Source organism: Rhinatrema bivittatum, chromosome 1 (assembly GCF_901001135.1).
Source record: "Rhinatrema bivittatum chromosome 1, aRhiBiv1.1, whole genome shotgun sequence".
In the NCBI taxonomy this organism is placed as follows: domain Eukaryota; kingdom Metazoa; phylum Chordata; class Amphibia; order Gymnophiona; family Rhinatrematidae; genus Rhinatrema; species Rhinatrema bivittatum.
The window spans coordinates 227,846,521-227,874,063 of record NC_042615.1 but is presented as its reverse complement, the minus strand read 5'-3'; the positions used below and the strand labels follow the sequence as shown (position 1 = coordinate 227,874,063).

The window sequence follows — 27,543 nt, the reverse complement described above, 5'->3', positions numbered from 1 at the left end:
TGGAGGTTTTTGAATACCTGCATCTCCTAGAACCTCCCTGGGCATTCAGTAGCAATTCCGGTACACAGACTGCTCAGAGACTTTTATTTCAGGATGTGGCAGAATTTTACTATAAGCCTGCTGGTGGCCAGGAAGTTGGATCTGAAAGTTCAGTTAGCTCCTGATTTTGGCATGATATAACTTCCACATCATTCAATAGTGGTGGTCTGCTCTCTAGAGGGTGAAGAAAATTAGGGAGATTTTCTAAAATCCCACCAAGTGAAGACCCAAAGCTACAAGATATCTTTTGGGAAGAAGGTTTTTAAAAGTTGCATGTTGAGCTCCCTTATAACGGTGCACCAGTTGTATATGGCGCAGTACTTACATGAAGGTTTTAAGATTAAGCCGCCCAAGTATGCCACAGTACATAAGGCAGTTGAGGACTCTGAGGAGTAAGAGTGACATCTGGTCTGCCCATTTGATGAAGCTTTCAACCCGGTGAGAATGTTAGCAGCTGCATATGGGACTTATAGGGCTGGCTTGGCTAAATGCGAACAGGCTGAGAGAGGAAAAATGTCCATGACTGGTTTGAAAAAATCCCTTGTGGGGGACACCATCTTCCCTATTCCTGCCTGGGACCCAGAGGTTTCAAGGGGATCTGTGCCGCAGGCATATTGGAGGATACCCAAGCCTGATTCTGAGAGAACCTTGGACCTTCAGATTTCAGCGTCCCACTACCACTGGAACACCCTTTGTCATTTTTTCCAGCTACCAACACTATGGGGGAAAAAAGGGAAGACATCAGCGACTGTGTCTACCCCCACTTTAATCCGCGAGCCAATGGACTTGCATGTCCATAAAGCTAATACACCACTGCAAGATTTGAGTACAGAATTAGCTGGGATCTCTTTATCTCCTGAAGTGTGATTTCCCCCCCCCCACCTAAACACCATGCTTCACCAGGTAGGTTGCTGGCTGATTCCAGCATTTCTTTGAATACTTCCTTTAGTCCTCAGAGTGGTTTGGGTCCCCAGGACGTTCAGGAGGACTTAAGGGTGATGGCTAATCCTGGGATTGCACAAACTTTGAGAGCTGGAGATCTGGCTACACCAAGAACTGAGCCTACAGTGCCAATGGACAGTGTGGGCTATCCTATTCCGGATCCTGTACAATTAAATCTGCCTAAGGAAGGGGGGGGGGGGGGGGGGTCCGTGTTGAGTTCTCAGATTGAGCCAGCAGAAATATCTGAGACATATGGAGAGTAATATTTACAATTGATAATTCCTTGTCAAATGCTGTGAATCAACTTTGTATCTGTACTAAAGGAGCATCCTTGAAGTTTACGGAATTGGAAAGGAGAACTTCCAAATTGGAATCCAATGTTAAATTGCAGGCTGAAGTTATTGCTAACCCGCAATCAACTTCTGTTGCAGGCATTAAAAATAATTTAATTATGTACCTGAAATGTAAGATTATGGAGAATAGATTGCACTCAAAAGTTTACGAATATTGAATTTTCCTATAACTAGTCTCCTTTCTGGGGCCAAGTTATTTAAGAAATATGTGGACCAAAGATTCAAATTTTCCCAGATTTCTCTAAGGGAACCCAGTTAAGGAAGCAATTTCTACAATTGAAATCCTGAGTACTGTCTTTAGGAGCATCATTTTACCTAAAGTTCCTCTGTAAGTGTGTTTGCTTCAAGGGTGTTACATTTATTTTCCTAGATCCAATTCACTTGGAAATGTTTTTAGTCAATAAGACTTAAATTTAGGTTGGGGTATGGGTAATCCCAGGTTGGAATTCAAGTTTCTTTTAAATTTCTTATGTCTTTATAATTTGTCCCCCCTATAATGTGGGCTTGTTCATGAACATTTCTTCAGGATTATATACCGGATATGTGATATTTTGTTGATGATTTTCCTGTTTTGTATAATCTTATGTTATGAGTTAAAACTTAAAGTATAAATAAAAAAAAGTCCTTTGTCTAGAGGACAGTTTGTTCAGGGATAAAGTTATGGCGACTGGCGTAGATTAAGGAGGTTCCAGATCAGACACCCATACTTCTCATTTGGGTATATATGGTTTGGTTTTTTTGAGACACTTTCTGGTCTTACCAGTGTCCTCTGTCTGCTCCTCCTTTGCAGCAGCAACAGCTTCCTGCCAGAGGGCATCAAGGAAAAAAGTGTCAACCTAAAACTCTGCAGCAGCTGCAAGGATAGTCTGGACCCAGTTTTTTTTGTCTCAAGCATGATTCCCCAGTATCTCCAGTGGTTGGGGAGGGTTCAGGCTTTTTTTTTTTTTTTCTTTCTATCGGAGTGAAAAGACACCAAGGATCACTGTGTCCTGAAAATTTTTGAATGTGGTTATTGCTTGCACCTCTCATCTACTCTTGACCCAACTGTTTTCAGTCTTCAGTTTAGATCTGTCAGTCGGTCAGTTTTCATCTGGAAGTGGAATCCCTCCTTCAACAGAAATTGATACAGTGACTTCCTTTTCAGGATAAGGCCAAGGGTTTATTTCTGTTACTTCTTATTCCAAGAAAATGGGAGAGAGATGCCCAAACTGAATAATTTCTGATGCGGCGAAAAATTCAAGATGAACTCCCTTTACACAGTGTTTCCATTTATTCAACTGGGTGATTGAATGTGTGCTTTGGATCTCTAGGACACCAGAATTCATATCTTGCTTCATCATTCTTAAGTTAGATACCTCAGATTCCTGGTGGAGGGGGCCAATTACCTGTACAAAATCCTTCATTTTGTCCTGTCTGCAACCCTAAGGGTGTTCATTGGTGGTACCGGTGTATTTGTGCAGCATGGGGACCTGCATCTTTTGTCTGGATGATTGCTTAGTGAGTGCTTCTCCCCAGTCAGGGATTCTGGACTTTCTGGAAAAAAACATCCAACTCTTTCAGTCCATGGGATTTCTGATCAACTTTCCAAAATTGAGCCTAACTGCTGTCTAGAGCAGTGGTTCTCAACCTTTTTTCTGTCGGGACACACCTGACAGATGGTTCTCACATGCGTGACACACTGACCCATGATCATCACAGGGCTAGATGTAAAAGTACAGTTTGCATCCACAGGAACCCCCCTGACCCACAATAATGGATGTAAAGCAGAATTATGACATTCCCCATACAACTCACCCTACAAAAAAGATGTTCTGGTGTCATCTCAGTAACAGCAACTCAAACTCCTTCTACTTCCAGGCTCAATAGCCCTACTTATGAAAAGACAGCAGTTTACCACCAATGCATGTCCTCTTGAGAAAACACAACAAATAAGACTGATAAAACGCTTACATGCTAGTAAAATATCTCGGTAACAGACACAGAACCGACCTAACATACTCCCAGGATCTGTAGTAATGCACATAAACTAATCTGCACACAGTTACACCTGTATTATGGAATACACTTAAACAGGAGCAACCCTATCTATGAAAAGGCAACACTACAAATATTAAATCAGGCCCTAAAAACCAATACACCTCTTATTAGGAAAACAGAACTAGCAAGCAGCTATAGATCCCCACACAGAAATAATTGTAAAACTATACTAATAAGCAAAATAAATGTTTCACAAATATGAACAGAATAACATCCAACAATTAAAAACTCATAAAAACTATTACAAATTCTCCAAACACCAATAAAATATTTTAAAAAAAGCAGACACATCACATAATATTAAATAATTAAAATGGCAGTCAATCAAGAAAAATAAACTTAAAAAGCCACCTTTACTTACCCCCTCCAGCAGCTCTCCTACTCCTCTTCCATGCAGGCTGTAGCACACACCAGAAGCAGCAGTAGTGGCTAAGCTCTATACTCATGGTCCTCTTCCTTAGGGCCCATGTCTCTCACACACACACCCCATACCAGTCATGCCCCCATGACCAGTTTCTGTCTCTCACACACCAATCATCTCCCAAACAGTCTTTGACAAACACACCAGTCACCTTCCTGAACAGTTTCTCTCATGCCATACACACACACACAGGCTTCCCATTCCCGTGTTCCACGTACATATATGGGCTTCTCACTCTCATAATCACTTTCTCACACACACTCACCAGTCTCTCACTCCCATGCTTGTTCTCTCCACATGCACAGGCTTCTCATTCCCATAATCACTTTCTTTCTCTCAAACCCATACACAAACACACACACCAGTCACCTGATCTCTCTCATGCATACACACACAGGCTTCCCACTCCCATGTTCTCTTTCAGATATACAGGCTTCTCACTCCCATGCTGTGTCTCACACACACCCAGGTTTCTCACTCCCATGCTCACTCTTCATATGCACAGGCTTCTCATTCCCATAATACTTTCTTTCTCTTTCTCTCACTCACACACACACACACCAGTCACCTGATCTCTCTCATGCATACACACACAGGCTTCCCACTCCCATGTTCTCTTTCAGATATACAGGTTTCTCACTCCCATGCTCACTCTTCACATGCACAGGCTTCTCATTCCCATAATCACTTTCTCTCTCTCTCTCACACACACACACACACACCAGTCACCTGATCTCTCTCATGCATACACACACACACAGGCTTCCCACTTCCATGTTCTGTCTTACATATACAGGCTTCTCCTTCCCATGCTGTGTCTCACACACTCACACACACATCCCTGACTGTCTCACACTCTCACATACACATCAGTCATCTCCTTGAGCAGTCACTTTCATTGTCTCTCACATATACACATACATCAGCTCTCTGACCAGTTTCTCTCAATCACACACATGCTCTCGATCAAATACATTCTCTCACTTACACACAGGCTCTCAATCACACACACATTCTCTCACTTACACACTGGCTGGCTGGCTGCTTCTCTCTCTTTCTCTCACTCACTTCCTCTCTCTCCCCCCCCAGCACAAATGGTAGCTGCAGCAGCCGCCTCCTCCAGCTCCCGCAGGCCAAGAAGGAAGAATTCTATCGACCGCAGGAGGCTCATGCTGCTGTCTCCTTTCTCGATTACAGGCTGCTTCAATTGCTCGGGGGCCGATGCTGCAGCCGCCGCTGCTACTTTATCACGCGGCACGGCTCTTCTTCCCGCGCACCGCATATCACTTCCTGTTCCGGGTGCGGGGGGGGGGGGGATGCAGGCACGGGAAGAAGAAAAGGCCAGCCACGGGTGCCACAGCTTCTTTTAGCACTGCTGCCGTTCCCACTGGGCTTGAACGTGCTGATAGCCCGGCGGCAACGGCAGCAGGGAAGAAAGAGCAGCAGGAGAGACCGGGAGCATGCGACACACCAGCCAGTGCTTGGCAACACACTGGTGTGTCGCGACACCGGTTGAGAACCGCTGGTCTAGAGCATTGGCAGATTCAGTTCAGGACTAAGCATTCTTCCCAATCAAAAGGGCCTTTGTACCAAAGGGGGCTGGTAGAGACTCTCTTGCAGCATGATCAAATATAGAAATGATGGCAAAAAAGGACTAAATGATTCATCCATTCCGGTAGTATCTGCTGTGCCGTGTAGGTTACCGCCATGCTTATTAGTTTCCCAGACCATAAAAGTCAGGGCCCTTATTGGTTGCTTTTTGAATCCAGTTCCTTGTTATGCCTTGTTGTTGTAGCAGAAAGCCAAGTTGGAGCTGCATCAAAGTATCAGGCTTATTGATTAAGGGTAGTAACTGCCACATCAACAAGTTACCCCCATACCGTAAAGTTTGGGGCCCTCATTGGTTGTTCAAAGCCAATTCCCCTTTTCCCAGAGAGTCATAATGGAGTTGCATCAAGAGTATGAAGGCTTCTTGGTTAAGGGTAATAATCGCTGCACCAGCAAGCTACCACCATGCACTCTTTTCTTCATTTCCATTCTCTAGCCTTTAGGGATCCACAGTGTTTTATCCCATGCCCCTTTGAATTCTTTCACAGTTTTCGTCTTCACCTCCTTCTCCAGAAGGGAATTCGACATCCATCACCCTCTCCATGAAGAAATATTTCCTGCCATATTTTCTGAGTCGTCCTCCCTGGAATTTCACGTTTCGTGACTCCTAGTCTACTGATTTCTTTCCGATGAAAAAGGTTTGCCGCATGTGCATCCCTAAAAATATTTTGGTTATCTGAAAGTCTGTATCATATCTCCCCTGCACCTCTTCTCTTCCAGGGTATACATATTAAGATCAGTTTTAGTTGTTCCAGGACACACAGCAGGAACATTTTATCTTCTGTCTACTCCATTATATATGAGAAAATAAAATGGGGCCTTCTGTGTTAGTGGGACCAGCTGTGACAACCACTGAACCACCACATCAAGGTATTAACCAGAATGAGGGCAGTTCTTCAATGGTGAATGATACCTCTGATGCTGGAGGTGGGTATCCCCTTGCAGGAGTCACCTCTTCAAGTGATTCTGTCCACACATGCCTTCACCAGAGGGTGGGGAGCTCAGGTGTGGCTCAAACCGAAGGGACATAGACCTTACTAGAGTTTCATGCTATCTGATACGCATTGAAAGTGTTCTCATCTAATGGGGAAAAATAATCTTGATACATTCATGTGCATTGTTCAGTATGAACAAACAAGGTGTCAACAGGCTTCTTTGGCCTTTGTCGAAGCTCTCGGGATCTGGGCATGGGCTATCCACAAAGAAGCTCGTTTGAGATCAATATATCTTCCAGGATCCCTAAATTCTTTAGTGGACAGACTCAGTCAAGTCCTACTTCCTCTCAAGAGGTTGAACAGTTTGAACTTTGGGGTCAACCAGCAATCAAAAAGTTGAAAACCTTTGCTCCATTTTCCCATGCAGGTTCAGCTCAGCTCCTAATACTTTCCTGGTAGTTAGTTGTTTGTTTGTTTGTTTGTTTGTTTGTTTATTTAAGAGGTTTTATATACCGATGCTCATGAAAAATCATATCGCGGCGGTTTACATATAACTTTAGTTGGAATTACAATAAACAGGGGAATTTAACCTGGAGAAATAACTCTAGAGGTATGCTGAGATACGGATCTTCTATATGCCTATTCTCCATTCCCATTGATCTCGAGGACAGGTATTGGGCATCCATAATCTCCTTTGAAAAAAGATCAGAGGCATAGTACTATTTATTTGAGGCCTTCCAGAAAAGACAGAAATCTTCAGCTGCCTGTGCAGAATGGCAAACATCTTATGTGGTTCCCCATTTGGCTACAGCTGCCTTCCCCCTTCTCCAAGAGTTGCTGCCAGATATTTCCTAGATGCATTATTCTGAATCTTACTGACAGCTGTTGGGCTCTCCCCTTCTGCCAACCATGACCCTAGATACCTGCTGGTCAAACGGTAGTAAAGGTCTTCCTATACAGTGGGGACTCTGTTTTGCCATTAGTCATATGTCTGAGTATTCAGGATCAAGTCTGAGCAGGAAAGCTGTTTTTCAGCAGACAGGGTTGCAGAGGTATAGAACCCCTAGGCTGACTGACTAATCCATTCCAGTTTCTGGAGTATAGGGAAGTTCTTTTTCTCCTAGGATAAGCAGAATAATAGTCCTCATATGTGGGTGACATCATCTGATGGAGCCTGGCACGGAAAACATTTGTCAAAGTTTCTAGAAATTTTGGCCAGCAGACTGAGCATGCCCAGCCTGTCATTATCCGCGCATCCTCGCGAGGTCCCCCTTCAGTCTCTCCTTTTCTGCGGTGCAGTTGCCTCGCAGCCTGTGGAACTCCAATTCTTAAATTATTTCAGCGATTCTTTTCACTGTTTTTCCCTGATCCTTGTTGGGTCTCCCTTCGTGGTTGGTGCCTCCTCGGTATGGTAAGCCTTATTCTGTGAATTTTTGTCCAACTTGTGGCCGATTCCAGACTCCCCACCTCACGGTGTCAGTCTGTCATCGACCGCACGCCGGGTATTTTTAATGGCATCGACCGGTTTTCGTCTGTGTCCACGGACCATGTGCATCCTCTGCCTGGGGGCCTCGCACGTTGGGTGCACCTCGACAAAATGGAGAAGCTATTCGGGACCCTGACATCCTCCATGCCTCCGTCTGTCTCTTTGACACCTTAGGATTGTGGAGAACCGTCTGAACTTCTCCCTCTCGCGACCCCCGGCTAGCACCTCCAAAGACCAGGGAGAAGGGAAATCGACCCTCGATGGCCCCTCCACTCTTCTGGATCTCGGGGTTATAGACTTCCTTGGCGTCGGGGAAAGACTGGGTCGAGAATTGGAAGCGGTACCATAACTATTGACGCAGGTCACAGTCCAGACACTGTTCTGGATCCAGAGCGGCATTGGCGACTGCCGAGTCACCATTGAAGCGGCACCAGCAATTGGAGGCCCCATCCTCCGGTGCCCCCAGTAGCCCGATGTGTTCCGCACATGCACTAGTGGAGGGCGTCATGCCTCCTCAGAGACTTGAGGATTGGCCACTGTTGGAAACAGGACCCTGGGCTTGATGGACCCTTGGTCTGATCCAGTTATGGCATGTTCTTAGGGAGGAAGATGTTTCAGGGTGTCATGTTGGTTGCCCGCATCACGGCCTACCATCTCTACATGTCTCAGTACATCAGAAATCTCTGGAAGCGAGTCTAGGATTTTGTAGAGGGCCTTCCCCAGCAACCACAGGAAGCCCTTACTGCCATTGCCTCACTGGGTCTGGAAGTAGGAAAGCACTAGGTGTGTTCCACCTACAATGTTTTTGAAACTGCGGCCCGCTTAACCACCATGGGTATCGGTGCCAGAAGAATAGCTTGGCTCCGGGCCTCAGACCTCTAGCCGGAGGTCCAGGATAGGCTCGCCGACCTCCCCTGTACAGGCAACAGTCTATTTAGGGATAAGGTCCGGGATGCAATGGCGCAGCTGAGGGACCATCATGATACCCTCCAGCAGCTGTCCGCTAGTGCCTCAAAAGGGCTGTCCTCAGCCAGGAAATCCTCCAGGCAAGGTTCTCATAAACTTTTCTATTGGCAGAGGAAGTATTACCCACCAGCTGCTCGGACTCGCCCACCTTGAACCAATTCCAGGGGTTGTTTCCACCAGCAGCGGGGCCCCCAGACCCCAACCGGCTCCCCAGCAATCCCCGGCCACAGGCTTTTGATTGACTTATGCTCCCTCGCAGCCAGCTAGCAGTTGCCCTGGCGACCGATCGCCCAGTCGGCGGCAGGCTCCTTGGCTTCGCCAGTCACTGGGAAGAGAGACTACATCGGACCGCTGGGTCCTCTCCATTGTCCACCAATAGTACCGCCTGCATTTCAGCGGCTCCCAGAGACCTCTCTCCTAATTCCATCGTGGGGTTCATCCGCCCATTTGGCCGTTCTTCAAACGGAACTCTCCGCCCTCCTCACAGCGGGCGCAGTGGAACTGGTCCCTTGCCATCATCAAGGCTAAGGGTTCTACTCGAGGTATTTCCTCATTCCGAAAAGAAATGGCTTGCGCCCCATTCTTGACCTCAGGGTGTTGAACAGATTTCTCGTAAGAGAAAAATTCAAGATGGTCTCTCTGGGCACGCTGATCCCACTCCTCTGAAGAGACTGGCTTTGTTCCCTCAACCTGAAGGAGACATACGCACACATTGCGATTGTCCCCAACTACAGGAAATACCTCTTTTGTGGTGGGGAATGCACATTTTTAATTCAAAGTGTTGCCCTTTGTGCTGGCATCAGCCCCCCACATCTTCACCAAATGCTTTGGCGGTGGTTGCTGTCTATCTCAGGTGTCGCTCGGTCCATGTGTTCCCATACCTGGATGATTGGCTGGTTAGGAGCAACTCCCGCTCCGGAGACTTTCAAGCTCTGGCCCTAATGGTTCAGACCCTGCAGACTGTGGGGTTCATTATCAACTACAAGTCTCACCTCTGTCCATCTCTTCAGCTAGACTTCATAGGTGCCAGGTTGGACACGGCACAAGCGAAAGCTTTCCTGCCCAAGGATCAGGTGATTACCATTTATTTATTTATTTATTTAAGGATTTTTATGTACCGCAGTACGTAAAGATATACATCACCGCGGTTTACATTTAACAGTAACTTAGCAACAGGCTTTACAATTGACATTCTTAGCAGCCTTGCAGGTCACCCTCGCCTGCAACAGCAGGAGGGTGCCAGCCCATCTCCTGTTCTGCCTCCTCGGCCACATGGTGGCCTCCATCCATGTGACTCCCTTAGCCCGCCTCCGCATAAGGAGCCCTCAGTGGGCCTTGCGGTCCCAGTGGCAACAGGCATTTCAGGATCTAGCGGCTCCGATCATGGTCACGGACCATCTCAGGCTATCCTTGACCTGGTGGGAAGCCCTCACCAATCTAAAACACGGACTTCCCTTCCAGCCTGCACCATCCCAGGTGACCCTCACCACCAATGCTTCTCAGGGGTGGGGAGCCCATATGAACGGCCTACACACTCAAGGCCTTTGGCTGAAGGACGTTGCCAGAAAACCTTTCTGGAGCTTCGGGCGATACAGTATGCTTTGTGGGCATTCCGGGATCAGTTGTCATCCAAGGAAGTTCTAATCAGGATGGGCAACCACTTCACGATGTGGAACATCAACAAACAGGGTGGCACGGGCTCTTTCCTCCTCTGCCGGGAGGCAGTGCAGGTTTGGAACTGGGCCCTCTCCCAAGGGATGTATCTGCGGGCGACCTACCTGCCAGGTCACCTCAACATGCTGGCAGACTGCCTCAGTCGGTCCTTCCAGCCACATGAGTGGCCCCTCAACCCTGCAGTAGCAGCCGGCTTATTCCGCCGCAGGGGTATGCCAATTGTGGACCTGTTCACCTCCCCTCTCAATCACAAGGTGAGCATTCTGCTTTCTTGTAGTGGGGAACAGCCATCTGGCCTGCGATGCCTTCTCCCTTCACTGGGAGCAGGGCCTCCTGTATGCGTACCCACCTCTCCCGCTCTTCTCGAAGCCTCTGTCGAAGCTTCAGGAGGACAGGGGAACCATGATTCTCATGGCAGCCTCCTGGCCACAGCAGGTTTGGTTCCCACTTCTCCAGGACCTGTCGGTGTGTGCGCCCATCCCACTAGGGACGGCGCCCAACCTCATTATCAGAGAACCAGGACACTCTGCGCCACCCGAACCCCCGGGCACTGGCCCTCACGGCTTGGATGTTGACCACCTAATCCTCTAGCCCTTACAGCACTCGTACGATGTTTTCTGGGTCCTGATCGAATACCGGAAACCTTCGACCAGGAAGTCCTACAGCTCAAAATGGAAACGCTTTTCTATCTGGTGCGGAGCGTGTGGGTAGGACCCTTTCTCGTGCCTTCTCCCTTGGCTGTTGGACTCCTGTGGCAGCTGTCCAAGTCTGGGCTCCAGACCAGTTCCGTCAGAGTGCACCTCAGTGCTGTCAGCGCATATCACCAAGGTGTCGCTGGTACGCCCGTTTCGGTCTTGCCCCTCGTCGGCCGTTTCATGCGGGGTCTCCTCCAACTGAAGCCCCCTCTTCAGCCTCCGGCAGCATCCTGGGACCTCAACGTTGTCTTGGTGAGACTGATGCGGCCTCCCTTTGAGCCTCTGCAGTCCTGTGACCTTAAGTTCCTCACTTGGAAAGTCATGTTCCTGGTGGCGATCACTTCCGCTTGCAGGGTCAGTGAGCTTCAGGCCCTGGTTATGTACGCACCATACACTAATTTCTTCCACTACTGTAAGATCCTGCATACACATCCTAAGTTCCTGCCCAAGGTGGTGACTGATTTCCACATCAATCAGTCAATTGTTTTACCCACCTTCTTTCCGAGGCCACACCCTGGGGAATATGCTCGCCACATCCATTTGTGTGCAGTCCCCATCACAGAAATTTGTCGGGTTGCAACTTGGAGTTCCCTCCACACGTCTGCAGCTCACTACTGCCTTGACAGGGATAGCCATCAGGACAGTGCCTTTGGTCAGTCCATCCTGCGCAACCTGTTCCAGACCTGACCTCAACTGTCTCTACTTGTGCTCCTAGTGGGACCAGACTGCCTCTTTTTCCCCACAGCGCTTCAGTGGTGTTGTGCCTTTGGCACCTTGTTCGGCCGCTGTTGGTCTCTCAGTTTGAAATGGGGCAGTCTGGAGCTCTGTACTCACCCATATATGAGGACTACCATCCTGCTTGTCCTAGGAGAAAGCGCAGTTGCTTACCTGTAACAGGTGTTCTCCTAGGATAGCAAGATGTTAGTCCTCAAGAATCCTGCCCGCCTCCCCAGGATGTTGGGTTCACCTTCGGTTTCTTGTTTTCTTTTTTTCGCTCGTATTTTTGCTATGTTACAAGACTGAAGGGGGACATCGCGTGGACGTGCGGATAGTAGCAGGCTGAAATTTCTAGAAACTTTGACAAAAGATTTCCCTTCCGGGCTCCATCAGATGATGTCACCCACATGTGAGGGCTAACATCCTGATGTCCTAGGAGAACACCTGTTACAGGTAAGCAATTGCGCTGTATCCATGAAGAAAATGGTCTTAGATCCTTGGGCTCAAGGCCTTATGCTTTGTCCAGATCTTCTGTTTCCATATCCACCCTGAGCATGGTCCATTCTGCAGCTCATAAGTTCCAGGGCAGTGGATCTGAATATAGTAGTTTGGGCACAGACCCACATGCTTCTTATCCAATTGCTCTCCTCACAGGGTGAAATCCAGTAGTCCAGCATCGCAAGACTACTTTCCCTCTTGCTTGGAAGATTAGAATGAGCCTGAGCCTGTGGCTTTTTGTTAGATTGAGATCGAATGTCAGTATATAAAAAAAAAAAAAATAATAATAATCTCCTATGGCAAATGGATTTGGAGTAGTCTTCATAGTTATTTTATACCTTAGGTATCAGCTTTGTAGGTTGGGTGGGGTTCTATGTTCAGCACAACTGAAGTGGTATTAGGGGTCTGGTGGGGCACCTCTGAGTGGAATGTGGATCAGTCTGGCAAAGCTTCAAGATGATTAAATTCTTTGCCCAAGTAAGGAAAGCAGGAACCAAGAGGATTGGATATCCTAGTAGAATTACCATGACTGTTGAGCGAACAAAGCTACACAGCAATGGTACTTAGTGTCAGTGGTTACAGCATTTAGTGGCGTGAAGGAGGACCACATACAGAGAAGTCAGTATTTCCCTTTGAGGGATCCAGTCTTTTAATCTTATTATTCTGCCAGAGAAGATTGGGATTAAGGCATAACCTGCAAATTTTGCAGAGGGCAAAGACTGATTCCGGCTTGCTGCAAGGAATACACACAGAAGCTCACTACTTTTTAAGAGATCATTTCTTCCGGCGAATCAAGATGGCAAGTCCTCTGTTGTGGGAGGTTTCCTTGATGTGGAATGTAAGCTTAGTTTTGAAGGGATCTAGCCTTCCTTCCTCTCAAGCCTCATAGGTAACATCTCTGAGTAAAGTGTATTGGCTATTTCATGCTTTGGTTGTGGTGGTTTGGAAACCAAAATAGTTACCTTTGATTGTCTTGGCTTTGACATAGGATACTGAAGAGCTGAAGGCAGCCCACGACCCCTATAGGATTAGGAGTCAACTTTGAGCTGCTCTTTTCTCTCTGTCTCCATTTGCTAGCAGGGTGATGTAACCCATTTGTCTGGTTTAGTCTGCTGTGACTAAAGGAAAGGGAAAATGAAAACATAAGTTTACATTTCACCTTACTTTTGTCAGGTAATTATTTATCCCTCCACCCCTCTTTTTAGCCTCTTAAAAGTTCAGGAATGCCTAGGCTGGGTGGAAGCCTATTTACATAATTGCTCTTCAGCAGCCAGAGAGATTAAGATTTGTATGAAGTAGCTGCCTCCACCACAGAGAGAGAGAAACAGCAAAGTCAAGGCAGGGAGAGAGTAAAAAGACATGAAACTCAGTATTAGCTGAAATCAAAAGGGTTTTGTAGCCAGTGTTGTAAAGAGGTAGGGGATAAGCGGTGGGGTTGAAAGCTGGCCCCAGTGCCCACCCATGTTAACCTTTATGCTGCAACAAAAAAAAAAGTTCAATTCTTGCTATATCCCTTAGTTCCTACCCCCCAATAAAAACAAATCAACTGAAAACACAAATGCCAGATGGCAACTTATTCAGGTAAACATGGTTGATTGTGCTAATGCACACAGAATTTAACTGGCCGCCTGATTTCTGAAAATGTTTAGAGCAGGGGTGTCAATTTTGGCATTAGGCCATGGGGTACATGGGTGGGGGGGCGGACACTTCTATTTGCATATAAAATTATTTACACGCTACAATATGCAAATGTGCTTCTTTCCCTCCTCCTCTCCCCTCCCAGTTTGGTTCAGCATGAGTTTCATATCCCCTGTTCTAAAGCTTTTCAGAAATCCGTTAGATCTCTAGGAAGTACAAACAGATCCCAAAGAATAGATCTATTTCTTGTTGCTCACTGCTAGGCACAAATGGAGGCTTTCTCCAACTCTTAGTAGCTAGTATTTTCTGAACTTTTTTTTTTTTCGGGAACTTGTCCTGAAAGAAATTCAGGGCTTTTTAATCTCAGCCATGCTATTTGCCTTGACCACATCCTCTGGTAACTATTCCATAGCTTAATTATATGTTGATTGAAAAAATACTTTCTTAACATAGAATGTTTCCTAACCCGTATACTATCTGAATAAATATCTGTTCTCTATTTACCTGTTCCACCTTGTTCATGATTTTATAAATCTGTATCAGATCTCCTCTGTCATCTATTCTCCAAGCTTAAGAACCCTAAGCTGTTTAGCCTTTCTTCATAAAGGAGAGTCGTTCCATTCCCTTACTTTTCACTCTTCTCTGTACCTTTTTCTTTATCTCCTTTGAGCTTGGGTGACCAGAATTCAACGCAAGCTATAGTTCTACTATCGATCTATACATAAGCTATATGATATTCTTAATTTTGTTCTCTATTCATTTCTGAATAATTCCTAATGTTATATTTGCTCTTTTGACTGCCACAGTACACTGAATCTAGTGTTGTCTCAGTTTTCACAGCTATTAATCTCCTTCAACCCAATTAGTTTTTTCAATTTAATATTGAAAGATTCCATTTTGTATTTGAATCTTGTTATACTCAGCAGTAGTCTTCACTCAGCCCTCGAGGGCCACTAACAGGTTGGGTTTTCAGGATATCCCTAATGAATATATGTGGTATATTGGCATACAGTGGGAGACAGTGTGCATATTCATTAGGGATATCCTGAAAACTCAACCTCTTAGCAGCCTTTGAGGGCTGAGATAGTGAGTATTACGAAGTTAGAACAACATTTTCAAACTTGATGGGCTTTCAAAGTGAAAGCCCATCAAGTCAGGGCTATGGCAACTTCCTAATTTAAAAATTTATATTGCACAATATGCAATAAAACTTGTAAGCAGATTACATATTTTAAAAATAAAAAAGAACAAGACAAACACTACATAAGGTAGCAAAGAGCAAAACACACTAACACTATAAAGGATGTTGAAATACCGCATAAAAAATATCTTCCACAGAAGATATCGTCAAGGCTTCACCGGGGCTTCTTGTTAATAATTTCATTGGTTATTACTGCCTATTACTGCAGTTTCGGCCAGGCCATGCTTAAGAGCTTATTTATTTTCTTCAATTCTTCATCTTCTAATACTATAGGCTTTGCTTGTTCCATTGCTGAAATATAAATGTTACAAATTATATGTAACACTCAGCTTGGGAGTCTCCACTTGCGTAGCTGATATGTCTTGTATGTTCATAGAGAAAGCTAAATTGTTTCCCTGTAACAGTTGTTCTCTGAAGACAGGAGGAGAAATCAGCCATGCAATTCCATCCTCCTCCCCCCCAAAGTTGAAGGCTGATTTGCTATAAAAATTGAGAAGCCTTACATGGTGGCATCTACTCTTGAAGGTTTGTGCATGCTTGAGAAATCTACCTCTGTTTCTGAGCTCTGAGAGAGCTTTTCATCTTGGTACTGTTGGATGACATCATCCTCTTGTGTGGCTGATTCGTCTATGGAGAATATCTGTTACAGGTAAGCAATTTAGCTTTATATTCTGAGTCCTTTACCCTTTTAGGACTATTGCAGTTAGGTATCATACAGATGATTTATAAGTTTGCATTAGTGTTGCATGATGTACTCTGTTTGCTGTTCAGAATGTCTTAAGCCTAAATTCTTATGTTTTTGGTAAAATGTTGTTCCCTGTACGTACCCGGATCAGTCCAGACACCTGGGTTTTGCCTCCGCACCAGCAGATAGAGCAAGATTTGACGGGCTCGGCCACATATAGCAGGGTGCCACCCACAGCCTCTCAGTCTTACTCTGTCTCCAGCAGATGGTGCAAGTGCAGAAGCCACAGCCTCTGGGATCCCTAAGGGAGAAAGTTTTTGTCAGTGTAGGTAGTCAGGATCTTCTTCTGGGTGTTTGTTACTTTCTTCGGGGTCTTTTTAAATTACAGTAAAAAAAAAAATAAAGAAGACAGGCCCTCGTCGGGGGAGCCTCCCCCCCCCCCCCCCCCCCCCCCCCGGTCGAGGCTGCTGCTAAGGGTCGAGGACCCGGCCCTTTTTTTCTGGTTAGCAGCGAGGGGGTGACACTGGGGAGCCCGGTTCACTCACCACTACTGGAGCAGGAGTCCAGTACCAGGGACAGCGACGCCAAGTTTAAAAAAAAAAAAAAAAAAAAGTTTTTATTTTACGGGTCCGTGCGCGCCGACTCTCCGCTACCTCGTTCTGGGTTTTCTTCTTGGGCTGTACTTTTAGTTCAGTTTCTGGTGTCGGCCGGCGGCAGGGGAAGATGCCCCGGGGATCTTCATGCCGCGCTCATGTCTATTCGAACTGCGTGCCAGGCGGTGAGGGGCCATCCGATCCCGGTCGGGGGGGCCAGGCTCAGACGCCGCGTTCACCGGCGCGCACTGGGCCGAGTGCTGCAGGTAGTGCAGAGCCGTTCCTGCTCAGCACGGGAACGGCGGCCATTTTAGATTCTTTTAGGGAGGCCATGCGGTTGACTATGGGGGATGGCCCGATGCCTCCCGCGCTTTCTCCACAGTAGCGGCCGTCCAGGGGGGGCGCTTCGGGGGGAGCTGCCTCTCCCTTGCAGGAGGATAGCCGGGAGGAGGCATCCTCTTCTTTGGAATCATCTTTGTCGTCAGACTTTGTGCTACTGCTGCACAAAGTCCTTAAACACAAAGTCCTTAAAGCCAGGAAGGCAGGGAAGAAGTTGGCTCCGGGGGGGGGGGGGGGGATGGGGCTGCAGCTAAAGTCCCGGAAGCGGCGGAAAAGGGATAGGTCCCGGAGGGACACGGACCCGCCCAAAGATAAACGACCGTTGCGGTCTGCCCCTCAGGAGACTGACACGGAGTCCTCGTCTCAGGATGAGACGGATCCGCTGGTAAGGGCCCTGGGGGGGGGGGGGGGCGGCTCAGCCTGGTACCGTCAAAGGAACCCCAGCGGTGGAAGGTGATGACCCGAAGGTAGGACGGCTCTTTAAGAAGGATGAGTTGGCACCGCTCATCCCGGCCATTCTTCAGGAGCTCGGCTTAGATGCTCCGCCAGTAGAGTCCCAGCCGGGAGCCAAAATGGATCCGGTTTTGTTGGGCTTCAGAGGTCTGACGGTGGCTTTCCCGTTCCACTTTTCGGTGACTGACCTCCTGTTCCGGGAATGTGACACTCCGGATTTGGGCCTGAAGGGTAGTAAGGCCATGGACAAGCTATATCCTCTCCCAGAGGACGCTTTGGTGCTTCTCCGACTACCTAGAGTGGTCGCAGCGGTGTCGGCCGTGACTAAGAGGTCGCCGATTCCAGTCACAGGGGCTACAGCCCTTAAGGGCGTACAGGATAGGAAACTGGAGCTTCAGCTTAAGAAGGTCTTTGAGGTCTCTGCTCTGGGCGTTCGCACAACGATATGTAGTAATTTTGCCTTACGGGCAGACCTGCGCTGGGCTCAACAACTCCAGGCCAATGCCAATCTCTCAGAAGAGGAAGCTGCTCAAGCGAATCGTTTGGAGGCGGTGATCGCTTACAGCGCGAATGCGCTGTATGACCTTTTGCGCACGTCGGCCAGATCCATGGTCTCAGTGGTGTCCGTGCGCCGTCTCCTTTGGCTTCGGAATTGGGCGGCGGATGGTTCTTCCAAGGCCCATCTTGGCTCCCTTCCGTTCAAGGGAAAGTTGTTGTTTGGCAAGCAGTTGGATGATCTGATGCAACCCCTCGGAGAAAACAAGGCTTATAAACTTCCTGTGGACAGGCCTTGGCCTTGGAGTTCCTTTTCCAATAGGTCTCTGTTCCGGGAGAACAGGAAGTCTCGTCCAGCGAGGTCTTCAGGGTCGTCTTACCGTACATGCTCGTCCCGGCAGCCGTCTTGGCCTCAGTCCTTTCGTGGCAGAAGATTTGGGAGACAAAGTGGCCCTCCTTCGGGAACGGGAGCTAAGACTTCCCAATGAAAATCGTCAGGTCCATTCCTCTCTGCAGGTTCCTCACTCGGTGCCAAATGTGGGAGCCAGACTGGTGCTATTTGTCAAGGAATGGACCAAAATAACGTCGGACCAGTGGGTCCTCATCGTGATAAGTCAAGGTTACGCTTTAGATTTTGTACAGATTCCTGCAGACAAGTTCCCTCGTCTCACCTTGCGAGTACCAGGAGAAGCGAGTGGCTGTGCAGGGAACCCTACAGCGCCTGCAGGACTTGGGAGCGATAATCCCCTTGCCTCCCGAGCAACAACGCCAAGGCCGATACTCCATTTACTTCATAGTCCCCAAAAAGGAGGGGACATTCAGGCCAATATTAGGCTTGAAGAGAGTCAACAGGTGTCTTCGGATACCGCACTTCAAAATGGAGACAATTCGGTCGGTTGTCGTCTCAGTTCGACCAGGCGAATTCCTGGCCTCTCTGGATCTCACGGAAGCATACCTCCATAAAGGCATTCAACCGTTTTACCAGAGGTTTCTCAGGTTCTGCATTCTGGGCAGGTACTATCAATTCCAAGCTCTCCCTTTCGGCCTCGTTACCGCTCCTCGCACATTCACCAAAGTGATGGTGGTAGTGGCGGCACAGCTCCGGAGAGAGGGTTTCCTCGTGCATCCCTATTTGGACGATTGGCTGATTCGGGCAAAGTCTGAGCTACAGTGTCAGACAGCGGTTACCAGGGTCCTTCAACTCTGGCGCTCTCTCGGTTGGGTGGTCAACCTTGCCAAGAGTCGTTTGACTCCTACTCAGTCCCTGGAGTTTCTGGGAGTGCTGTTCAACACGAGGCAGGGCAAGGTATTTCTCACCAAGGAACGAGTGGTCAAGCTTCAGCGTCAGGTGAGGCACCTATTGTCCCTACAGATGCCTCAGGTTCAAGATTCCCTGAAGGTCTTGGGTTCCATGGCATCAACGCTAGCTTTGGTTCCCTGGGCCTTCGCTCATCCGCGTCCTTTGCAATCAGCATTGCTGTCCCACTGGAGGCCGGTGTCAGAACAATTCCATCTACCGCTTCCACTCACAGACCAGGCGAGAGCCAGTCTCCACTGGTGGCTGGTATCGGATCATCTGACGTGTGGAGTGTCCCTGGTCATGCCTGACTTGGACGGTAGTTACCACGGATGCCAGTCTCTCCGGATGGAGAGCGGTCTGTCTTGGACGATCGGTGCAGGGACAGTGGTCAAGGGCACAATCTCAGTGGTCCATCAATCGCTTGGAGACCAGGGCGATGGCTCTGGCTCTGCAATCCTTCCTCCCGCTTCTTCGGGGGAAGGCGGTCAGAGTATTGTCGGACAATGCAACTACAGTGGCATACATCAGTCGCCAGGGCGGGACAAGGAGTCAGCTAGTGGCGGCGGAGGCGCAACATTTGATGAGCTGGGTGGAGCGGAATCTCAGCAACATTGTGACGTCTCACATTGCCAGGGTAGACAACGTTCAGGCCGACTTTCTCAGTCGGCACCATCTAGATCCCGGAGGATGGGAGCTAGCAGAGGAAGCGTTTCAACTCATCTGCGAAAGGTGGGGCACACCACACATGGACCTGATGGCCACCTTCCAGAACGCAAAGGCTCCACGATTCTATAGCCAGCGCAGAGAGAGGGGGGCCGAAGGGGTCGATGCGCTAGTGCTTCCCTGGCCCCTGATAGGCAAGGTGCTTCGGCGCATAGAACTTCATCCGGACGTGATTCTGGTGGCACCGGAGTGGCTGCGGCGTCCGTGGTTCGCGGACCTCCTCCACTTGGCGCTCGAGCCGTCCCTTCGCTTTCGGGAGTCCACGGCTCTTCTCCATCATAGCCCCGTCTGTTTGGAGGAAGCGGATCACTTCTGTCTCGTGGCCTGGCTTTTGAAAGGCAACGCTTGAAGAATAAAGGGTATTCTGATGCGGTGGTAGCCACGTTGTTGAGGTCTAGGAAACAGTCTACGTCCTTAGCCTACGTTCGAGACTGAACGGTGTTTTAAGGCTGGTGTAGGGATCGCGGTGTGGATCCTATGAGGGCTTTGGTGTCCGATGTCCTAGCTTTTCTCCAGGCAGGTCTCTCTAAAGGTCTCTCTTGTAGTACCCTTCGGGTCCAGGTGGCAGCTCTTGGTTGTCTCCAAGGTAAGGTGCACGGGGTGTCTTTGGCTTTACACCCAGATGTAGCGCATTTACGTCCTCCGTTGCACCATCCTTGTCCATCCTGGAACCTTAATTGGGTGCTTTCGGCCTTATGTTCGCTGCCTTTTGAGCCTATCAAGCGGGCAACGCTGAAGGATCTTACACTAAAAGTGGTGTTCCTAGTCGCGATTACTTCGGCTAGGCGAGTATCGGAATTGCAGGCTCTGTCGTGCAGGGAGCTGTTTTTCCAAATCTCAGATTCAGGGGTATCCTTGAGGACGGTTCCTTCCTTTCTGCCTAAGGGTGGTGTCTTCTTTCCACTTGAATCAGTCGATTGAGCTTCCCTCCTTTCCAGAAGGAGAGCGGCCGGATCCTATGGCGAAGGATTTACGGAAGCTGGATGTTCGCAGGGTCCTGCTCAGATATCTCAAGGTTACGAATTCCTTCCGTGTCTCTGACCATCTCTTTGTCTTGTGTAATGGTCCAAAGAGGGGAGGTGCGGCTTCAAAAACCACGATCGCTCGCTGGCTCAAGGAGGCCATTGGTTCTACATACTTATTGCTGGGGAAACCCGTTCCCGTGGGCCTTTGGGCTCATTCTACGCGGTCTCAGGCCGCTTCTTGGGCGGAATCTTCTCAGGTGTCGCCTCAGGAAATTTGTAGGGCGGCTACTTGGAAGTCGTTGCATACTTTTGCAAGACATTACCGCTTGGATGTCCAAGCCTTGTCTTCAGATGGTTTTGGTGAGGGAGTGCTTCGAGCGGGACTCTCTGGTTCCCACCCTCTGTAAGTTGGCTCTGGTACATCCCAGGTGTCTGGACTGATCCGGGTACGTACAGGGAAAGGAAAATTAGTTTCTTACCTGATAATTTTCGTTCCTGAGTACCACGGATCAGTCCAGGGACCCGCCCGTGTCAGTGTGGAGAGTCCGCTCGTGGATTCATTTTCCTTGATATTCGTTATATCGTTCACTCCTTTGGTTCTGTGAGTTCTGTTTCAGTTGGGAGTTTGGACTGGGCCTTGTTTAGGCGAAACATAGTTAGGTAATTTGGTTGGTTGTTCCATTCTGCTTTGACATTACGTAAGACTGAGAGGCTGTGGGTGGCACCCTGCTATATGTGGCCGAGCCCGTCAAATCTTGCTCTCTCCATCTGCTGGTGCGGAGGCAAAACCCAGGTGTCTGGACAGATCCGTGGTACTACAGGAACGAAAATTCAGGTAAGAAACTAATTTTCCTTTTTCTCTTAACAAGATGGAAAACCATTTTTAGTAGTTATTGATGATACTTATTTTTCATTTTTAGATTTCTGACTGTCAAGCAGATGAAAGATCGGACTCCCCATATGAAAGTGCTGATGAGGCCCAAACAGAAATGTCAGCCTCATCCAAGAAATATGAGCGAGCAGCAAGAAAGGAGTATGTGTGCCAGGTAGGGAGCTGGTTATGTCATTCATTTGTGATAGTTTTCTGTAGTTTAAAATCTATACAAAAAAAAAATTACTTATTCATGAAAGGTAATCGTTTTATCACCTTAGAATAAAAGTTATTTGAGACTGACTTTTTCAAACTATCAAAAACAACCATCTGATGGGAAAAATTGTCATAGTTTCTAGAACTTTGATTGACCCTCACTGAGCATCCCGTGGCATGCATTATGCTACGCATCCATGTAGGGTCCCTTCTGTCTTTTTTCCACGGAACCCAGTGGTCATGGGAGGAGTCTGGCTTTTTTTTTTTTTTTTTTCTTCTTCAGGTTTTGCTCTTAAGTTTTTCTCGTGTTTTGTGCTTGCCATTTGTTGGTAATGCGGTCTTCCCAATAGTGTCCCCTAAGGTTTTTCACCATTTCCTCAAGTTTCCTATCACAGTCATTCCCTTCCGGGTGGTGTTACCTTCAGAGCCTATGGGCCATCAATGACCGCTGCCACCAAGTTTGATATAGTATCTCGTTTCTAATGATGACTTTGATTTAATTGTTTTATTTGATTTATTATGTGATTGAATGTTTTACATGCTGTATTAGTTTGTTTTATGATTTCGCTTTTGTGTTTTTGTTGGAATCCACCTAGAAGAGGTTCTGGCAATAGGCGGCATATAAATTATTGTAAGTAAATACATTTTTCTTTCACAATACTATGTCTTCAGGGTTCGAGCCTTGCCCTCTATAAAGAGGATTGTCTATCACGGATCCCTATGATGTGTCCTCTACTTGGAACATCGTATGATGTTTGGGGTGGCCGCAGATGTGCAGAAATGACTCTCAAAAGGACATTGGTCCCGCTTGGAGTTAATGGAATGTCTCTTTGGGCACCGGTAGACCGATCCATCGATTTTAATAGACCACGGAGGCGTGCCAACGGAGGTGGAATTGTCTGCCTCGGGGGGGGGTGTCCCTTCCTTCAGTGTCAGTGGACGTTGGGACCCTGGAGCCAGACCATTGCCTATCTCCTGGTTGAGGAAGGCCTCTGCATGGAGGACAATTCATGCTGAGCATCGAGGAAAGCAGCAACAGCATTGGTCCACATCGATGCACAGGGATGATGCATATGATGCGGTAAGGAGAGCTCATGGTCTCCACTAGTTCTGTTGTCTGCCACAAATCCTCCTCTTTATTCCAAAGAAGGTGTGGTCACTCCTGCCTCGCAGTTTGTATCAGAATCTATGATCATTGTAGAGGAGTTGGAGAGATGTATCCAGCAGGCCGTGGAGAAAATGCTGCAGAATCTTGATACCGCAGCATAGAGGGTACAGAAGGAAGCACAGTTGTTTCTCAAGCCGCTGCTTGACTCATTGCAGGCACTTAGCACTACACCAGCACTAGTATTGGAGCCCGATTGGTCACAGAGACCCAGAGGGGCATCTGTCAGCGGCAGCCAAACCATTGTTATCCCCAGCATCTCAGGAAAGGAAGCCCTCCGAGAGGACAGGTGTCCTGGGCCCACCAGCTAGCTACACCGGTCATTGACCCACTTGTAGACAGAGCGCCCAGAGATCCGACCCCTGCAGACCACAGCGGGTTGGATTCCTCTTACTTATGGGGGTGCAGAGGCTCAGACGCTGATTCAGAAGATAAATTGTCAGCAGGCTTCCCCACTCCCTTGCCTCTGCCAGACAGAAGGAAGTCTCCATTTGAAGACCTTTTTCAAATGTAGAAGGAGAAAGTATCCAGGCACAAAATGCTGGATATTCTCCAGTACTTGGAGCCTCCAAAGGAGATCTTGGCAACCCTAGTGCACAAAATTCTCCAGGAGGTACTGTTGAAGATGTAGGAGAAACCTCTCTGTGACTCCTGTAAACAAGAAGGGAGTCACAGTTTATCTCATCTTGCAGGCTCCTGAATTCAATAAGTGTCAGTTACCACACCAGTCTGTGGTAGCTAAATTCGTTCTGAAGAAGGCAAAACGTGGGGGGGCACTATTGAGTGTTGATAGAGAATGTTGCACACCAGTGAAGCTCTGAATGTCCCGGAGCTTGTTCGCCCCTTTCCCCACAATTCTATCTTGATATTTTCAACTGTATGTAGCAGTAATCAGCCACTGAAAGGTACATAACATTTTTCTGGAGTTTCAGCGGGGTACAGAGCAGTTTCACAGGATTATCTAGGCAAATGTGGAGCGCATTTGAGAGGCTTATCACTAATTACTACCATGAGGCCAGAGAGTCAGAGGACTCGGGGAGGTCGAGGGAAGGAGAGACTCAGTATTAGAGAGAGTCATTCGGTGAAGGTAGATCATGCGATAATGACCCAGATACTAAGCGAAGTCTGGGAATTAGGGGCAGACGTTAAGAACATGGGCCGCATGAATTCCTCAATAAGAGATTAAGGCACAAATTGGCTTATGCCCTTGGGTTGAGGAGCTAGAGCACTGTATCTCAGCCATAGAAGATTGGGAGTCTACAGAAGCTGATGCATTAAGGTTGAAATGGCGGGTTAAAGATCTGGAGGATAAGATTGTGTACCTGGAAGATCCTGGTGTTCAAACTGGCTAATAGGGATACCTGAGAAAACAGAGGGTTCCAACACAAGGGGTTTTCTGGAGCGGTGACTCCACAGATCTGTTACACCCTGGCAAAGAAGATCCCTGATTAGAAATAGACAGGAGTCATCTGTTTCTAGTAGAGAGCAGGGCTAGGAAAACTTTCTGTGTGCTTTTGTAACAAATTTTCATAAGTTTCAAACCAAAGAATGGGCTCTCAGGAAGGCATGGGAACTTCAATCTTTGACCGATAAAGGGACCCATGTGGCATTGTTTCCGGATTACAGCTATACTACGCAGAAAAGATGGGCAGTGTACGAACTGGTGAAAAAAAACTCCACGATAAACAGCTCCATTTTAAACTACTCTACCAAGTCCAACTTACGGTGCAGATAGATGAATCCTGGAAGAACTTCAGCTCACCGGCGAGGCAATGGCATTCTATGCTCGGAGGAGCAAAGATGGCGCTTCTCCTCCACGATCAGAGAATAATGGCCGTGAAGCCTCGCAAAAGCGTGGGGCAGAGGGGAGCAGTGCAGTCTCGAAAATAAACGGATGGGTCAGCCCTAGAAGGTGGATTCTTTCCCTCCATGATACAGAGGACCGGGCCTTGCTTGTCGGCATGTGTAGGCTCACTAACTGCATAACTTGAGAAAATTAATAACAAATCTGGGACTCTATCAAATGGCAATTCCTTGAAGAGTCTCAAGCATAGAGTTCTGAGGGTGGAGAAGAGAATAACTAAGCAACATTGATTTGGTTAGATGAAAGTCATTGGCCAAATCTTCAGATAGTAACATAGTATTGACGGCAGAAAAAGACCAAATGGTCTATCTAGTCTGCCCAGCAAGTTTCCTATGTAGCTACTATCATTCCATGCAGGTTACCCACAAGTTTCTGTTAAGGATAGTAACTGCCACTCCGTGCAGTTTACCTCCAAATCTTCTATATTAAAGCAACATTTTTACTGGGTCCGGAGCCACTTGAATATTCAGACAGTGCTGCATGATATGCTTTGCTTTTAAACTTAGCCATAGAAACAGTCCTGTTCTTTTTCCCTTATATCTGCATATCAGTACCCCAGACCATAAAATTCGAGGCCTATGTTAGTTCTCCTTTGAATCCAATTCCTCTTTTCCCTCCATGCCATCAAAGTAGAGAGTGATGTCAAAATGGAGAGCAGTTGCATGAGAAGCATCAAGGCTTATTGGTTAATGGTAGTAATCCCCATGCATATTGTTAGTAACCGCCACCAAGCAGGTTACCCCCATGCACCCTTTTCTTCATTTCTGTCCTTTAGCCTTTAGGGATACACAGTGTTTAACCCGTGCCCCTTTGAATTCTTTGACTTTTTTTTTTTTGTGTTCTCCTCCTCCTCCTCCAGAAGGGCATTCCAGGCATCCACCATGCTTTCCTTGAAATATTTCCTGACATTGGTTCTGAGTCGTCGTCCCATGAGTTTCATTTTGTGAACCCTAGTTCTACTGTTCCAATGGAAAAGGTTTGAAGTATATGCATCATTAAAACCTTTCAGGTATCTGAATATCTATATCCTTTCTCCTCTGCACCTCCTCTCTTCCAGGGTGTACATAATCAGATCATTTGTCCTCTCCTTATAAGTCTTCCAATACAGAGCCTATACCATCTCTGTTGCTCTTCTTTGGACCGCCTCCTTCCTGTCTCTATGCTTTTTGAGAGATGGGCTCCAGTCCTGAATGCAGTACTCCAGGTGAGGCCTCACCAAGGACCCCTGAACAAAGACATCACTTTTTCATACTGGTTATTCCTTTCTCTATGCAGCCCAGCATTCTTCTATCTATAGCTATTGCCTTGTCACATTGCTTTGCCACCTTCAGATTGCCAGACACTATCACTCCAAAGTTCCTCTCCCAGTCTGTGCACATTAGTCTTTCACTGACCATGCTTCATATCCTTTCATTCTTGCTAGTAATTACTTTCCTTTTTTATGATAAACATGGGGATGATTAGTTATAAGATGAGTAAATGGATAGTTAAGATGGCTGATATCAAAGAGGGGGAGGGGGAGTAGCTCTCTGGATTCAAATGGGGGAGGTATGTTGGGTAGGGAGATATGAGTACGTAGAGGGGTAAAATGGGGATTATGGAAGGGGAGAAATGTTAGGTTTTCTTGCCATGCACATATGGCTTCTTGTCATAGTGCATTACCTCTGGAGAATGAGAGCAACAAGGTTGATAATTGGACACAGCGAGAAGGGGATGTACTGTGGTGATACTCAACAGGCTGCCGGTGGAGACATTTCTGCATAGCCATACTTTGGGATCAAAACAGCCATCTACATGACTGATCAAATTATTAGGCCTGGTGGGCAGAGCACTACCAACTATAGCCCCTCCTCTAAAGAACTTTTGTATGGTGGATACTTGGGTTGGAGCACCGACAAATGGCTTGTGTCCTGTTCAGAGGAAGTTCATGATAATTCAAGGACATGGACCATGGATAAGGGAGGGGGGAGAAGACAGGGAAGGAGGTGGGAAGAGAGGGATAGGAGGGAAAAGGGTAGCAAGAAAGGGGATTTGTGGTCCTAAGTTTTTTGTGGAAGGTATAGAATGGTATTTCAGATGGGGAAATGGGAGGGGGATTTAGGGAGAAGAGGGTGTTGGAACACTGTTGGAGGGGGAGCTGGTATGGAGAGCAGAGCTCAGGCCTCAAGGTGCACCTGGGCAGCATGCTTTGGGGGGTGGGACTGTACCAGGGGACAGAGGGTTTTAGGAAAGGTGGCCAGAAGGTTGATAACCTAAGGAAACCCTGATTGGTCTTTCTCATACCCTCTGTTGGGTTGTTATAGGTGAGGATTAATTGGAGTAAGTTCCTAGTTTGGGGACTATGGCTGTGGGGGAAAAGGGACAAACTGTTAAGTCAGTCATTGCATCAGAATATATGCAAATATAGATGAACATTTTGTTGTGGTGGTCACACAGTTATTGAGATCTCTTCCTAATGTTCCTGGCTAACTCTAAGGTGACCTTTGTTTAATGGAACATGAGAGGTATAGCCACTCCCAACAAATGAGAGAATTTTAACTTTCCTACGAAAAAGATTGGTACAAGTGGTTATGCTGCAGGAGACGCAATTGACCCACCAGGAATACGAGAAACTCTGTAGAAAAATGGGCAGGGCAGGTTTTTTGCTCATCTTTAAATTCTAAG

General features: G+C 47.4%; 1 protein-coding gene across 6 annotated transcripts in view; it reads left to right on the top strand.

The window, feature by feature from the left end:
• Window positions 1–27,543, top strand: part of NSD2 (nuclear receptor binding SET domain protein 2) — a 467,195-nt gene that overhangs the window by 234,964 nt on the left and 204,688 nt on the right. For all 6 annotated transcript variants that reach the window (XM_029592506.1, XM_029592533.1, XM_029592496.1 and 3 more), the window contains exon 11: window positions 21,684–21,809. In XM_029592506.1, coding sequence (XP_029448366.1) covers window positions 21,684–21,809 — 126 coding nt within the window. The remainder of the gene's footprint in view (window positions 1–21,683; window positions 21,810–27,543) is intronic.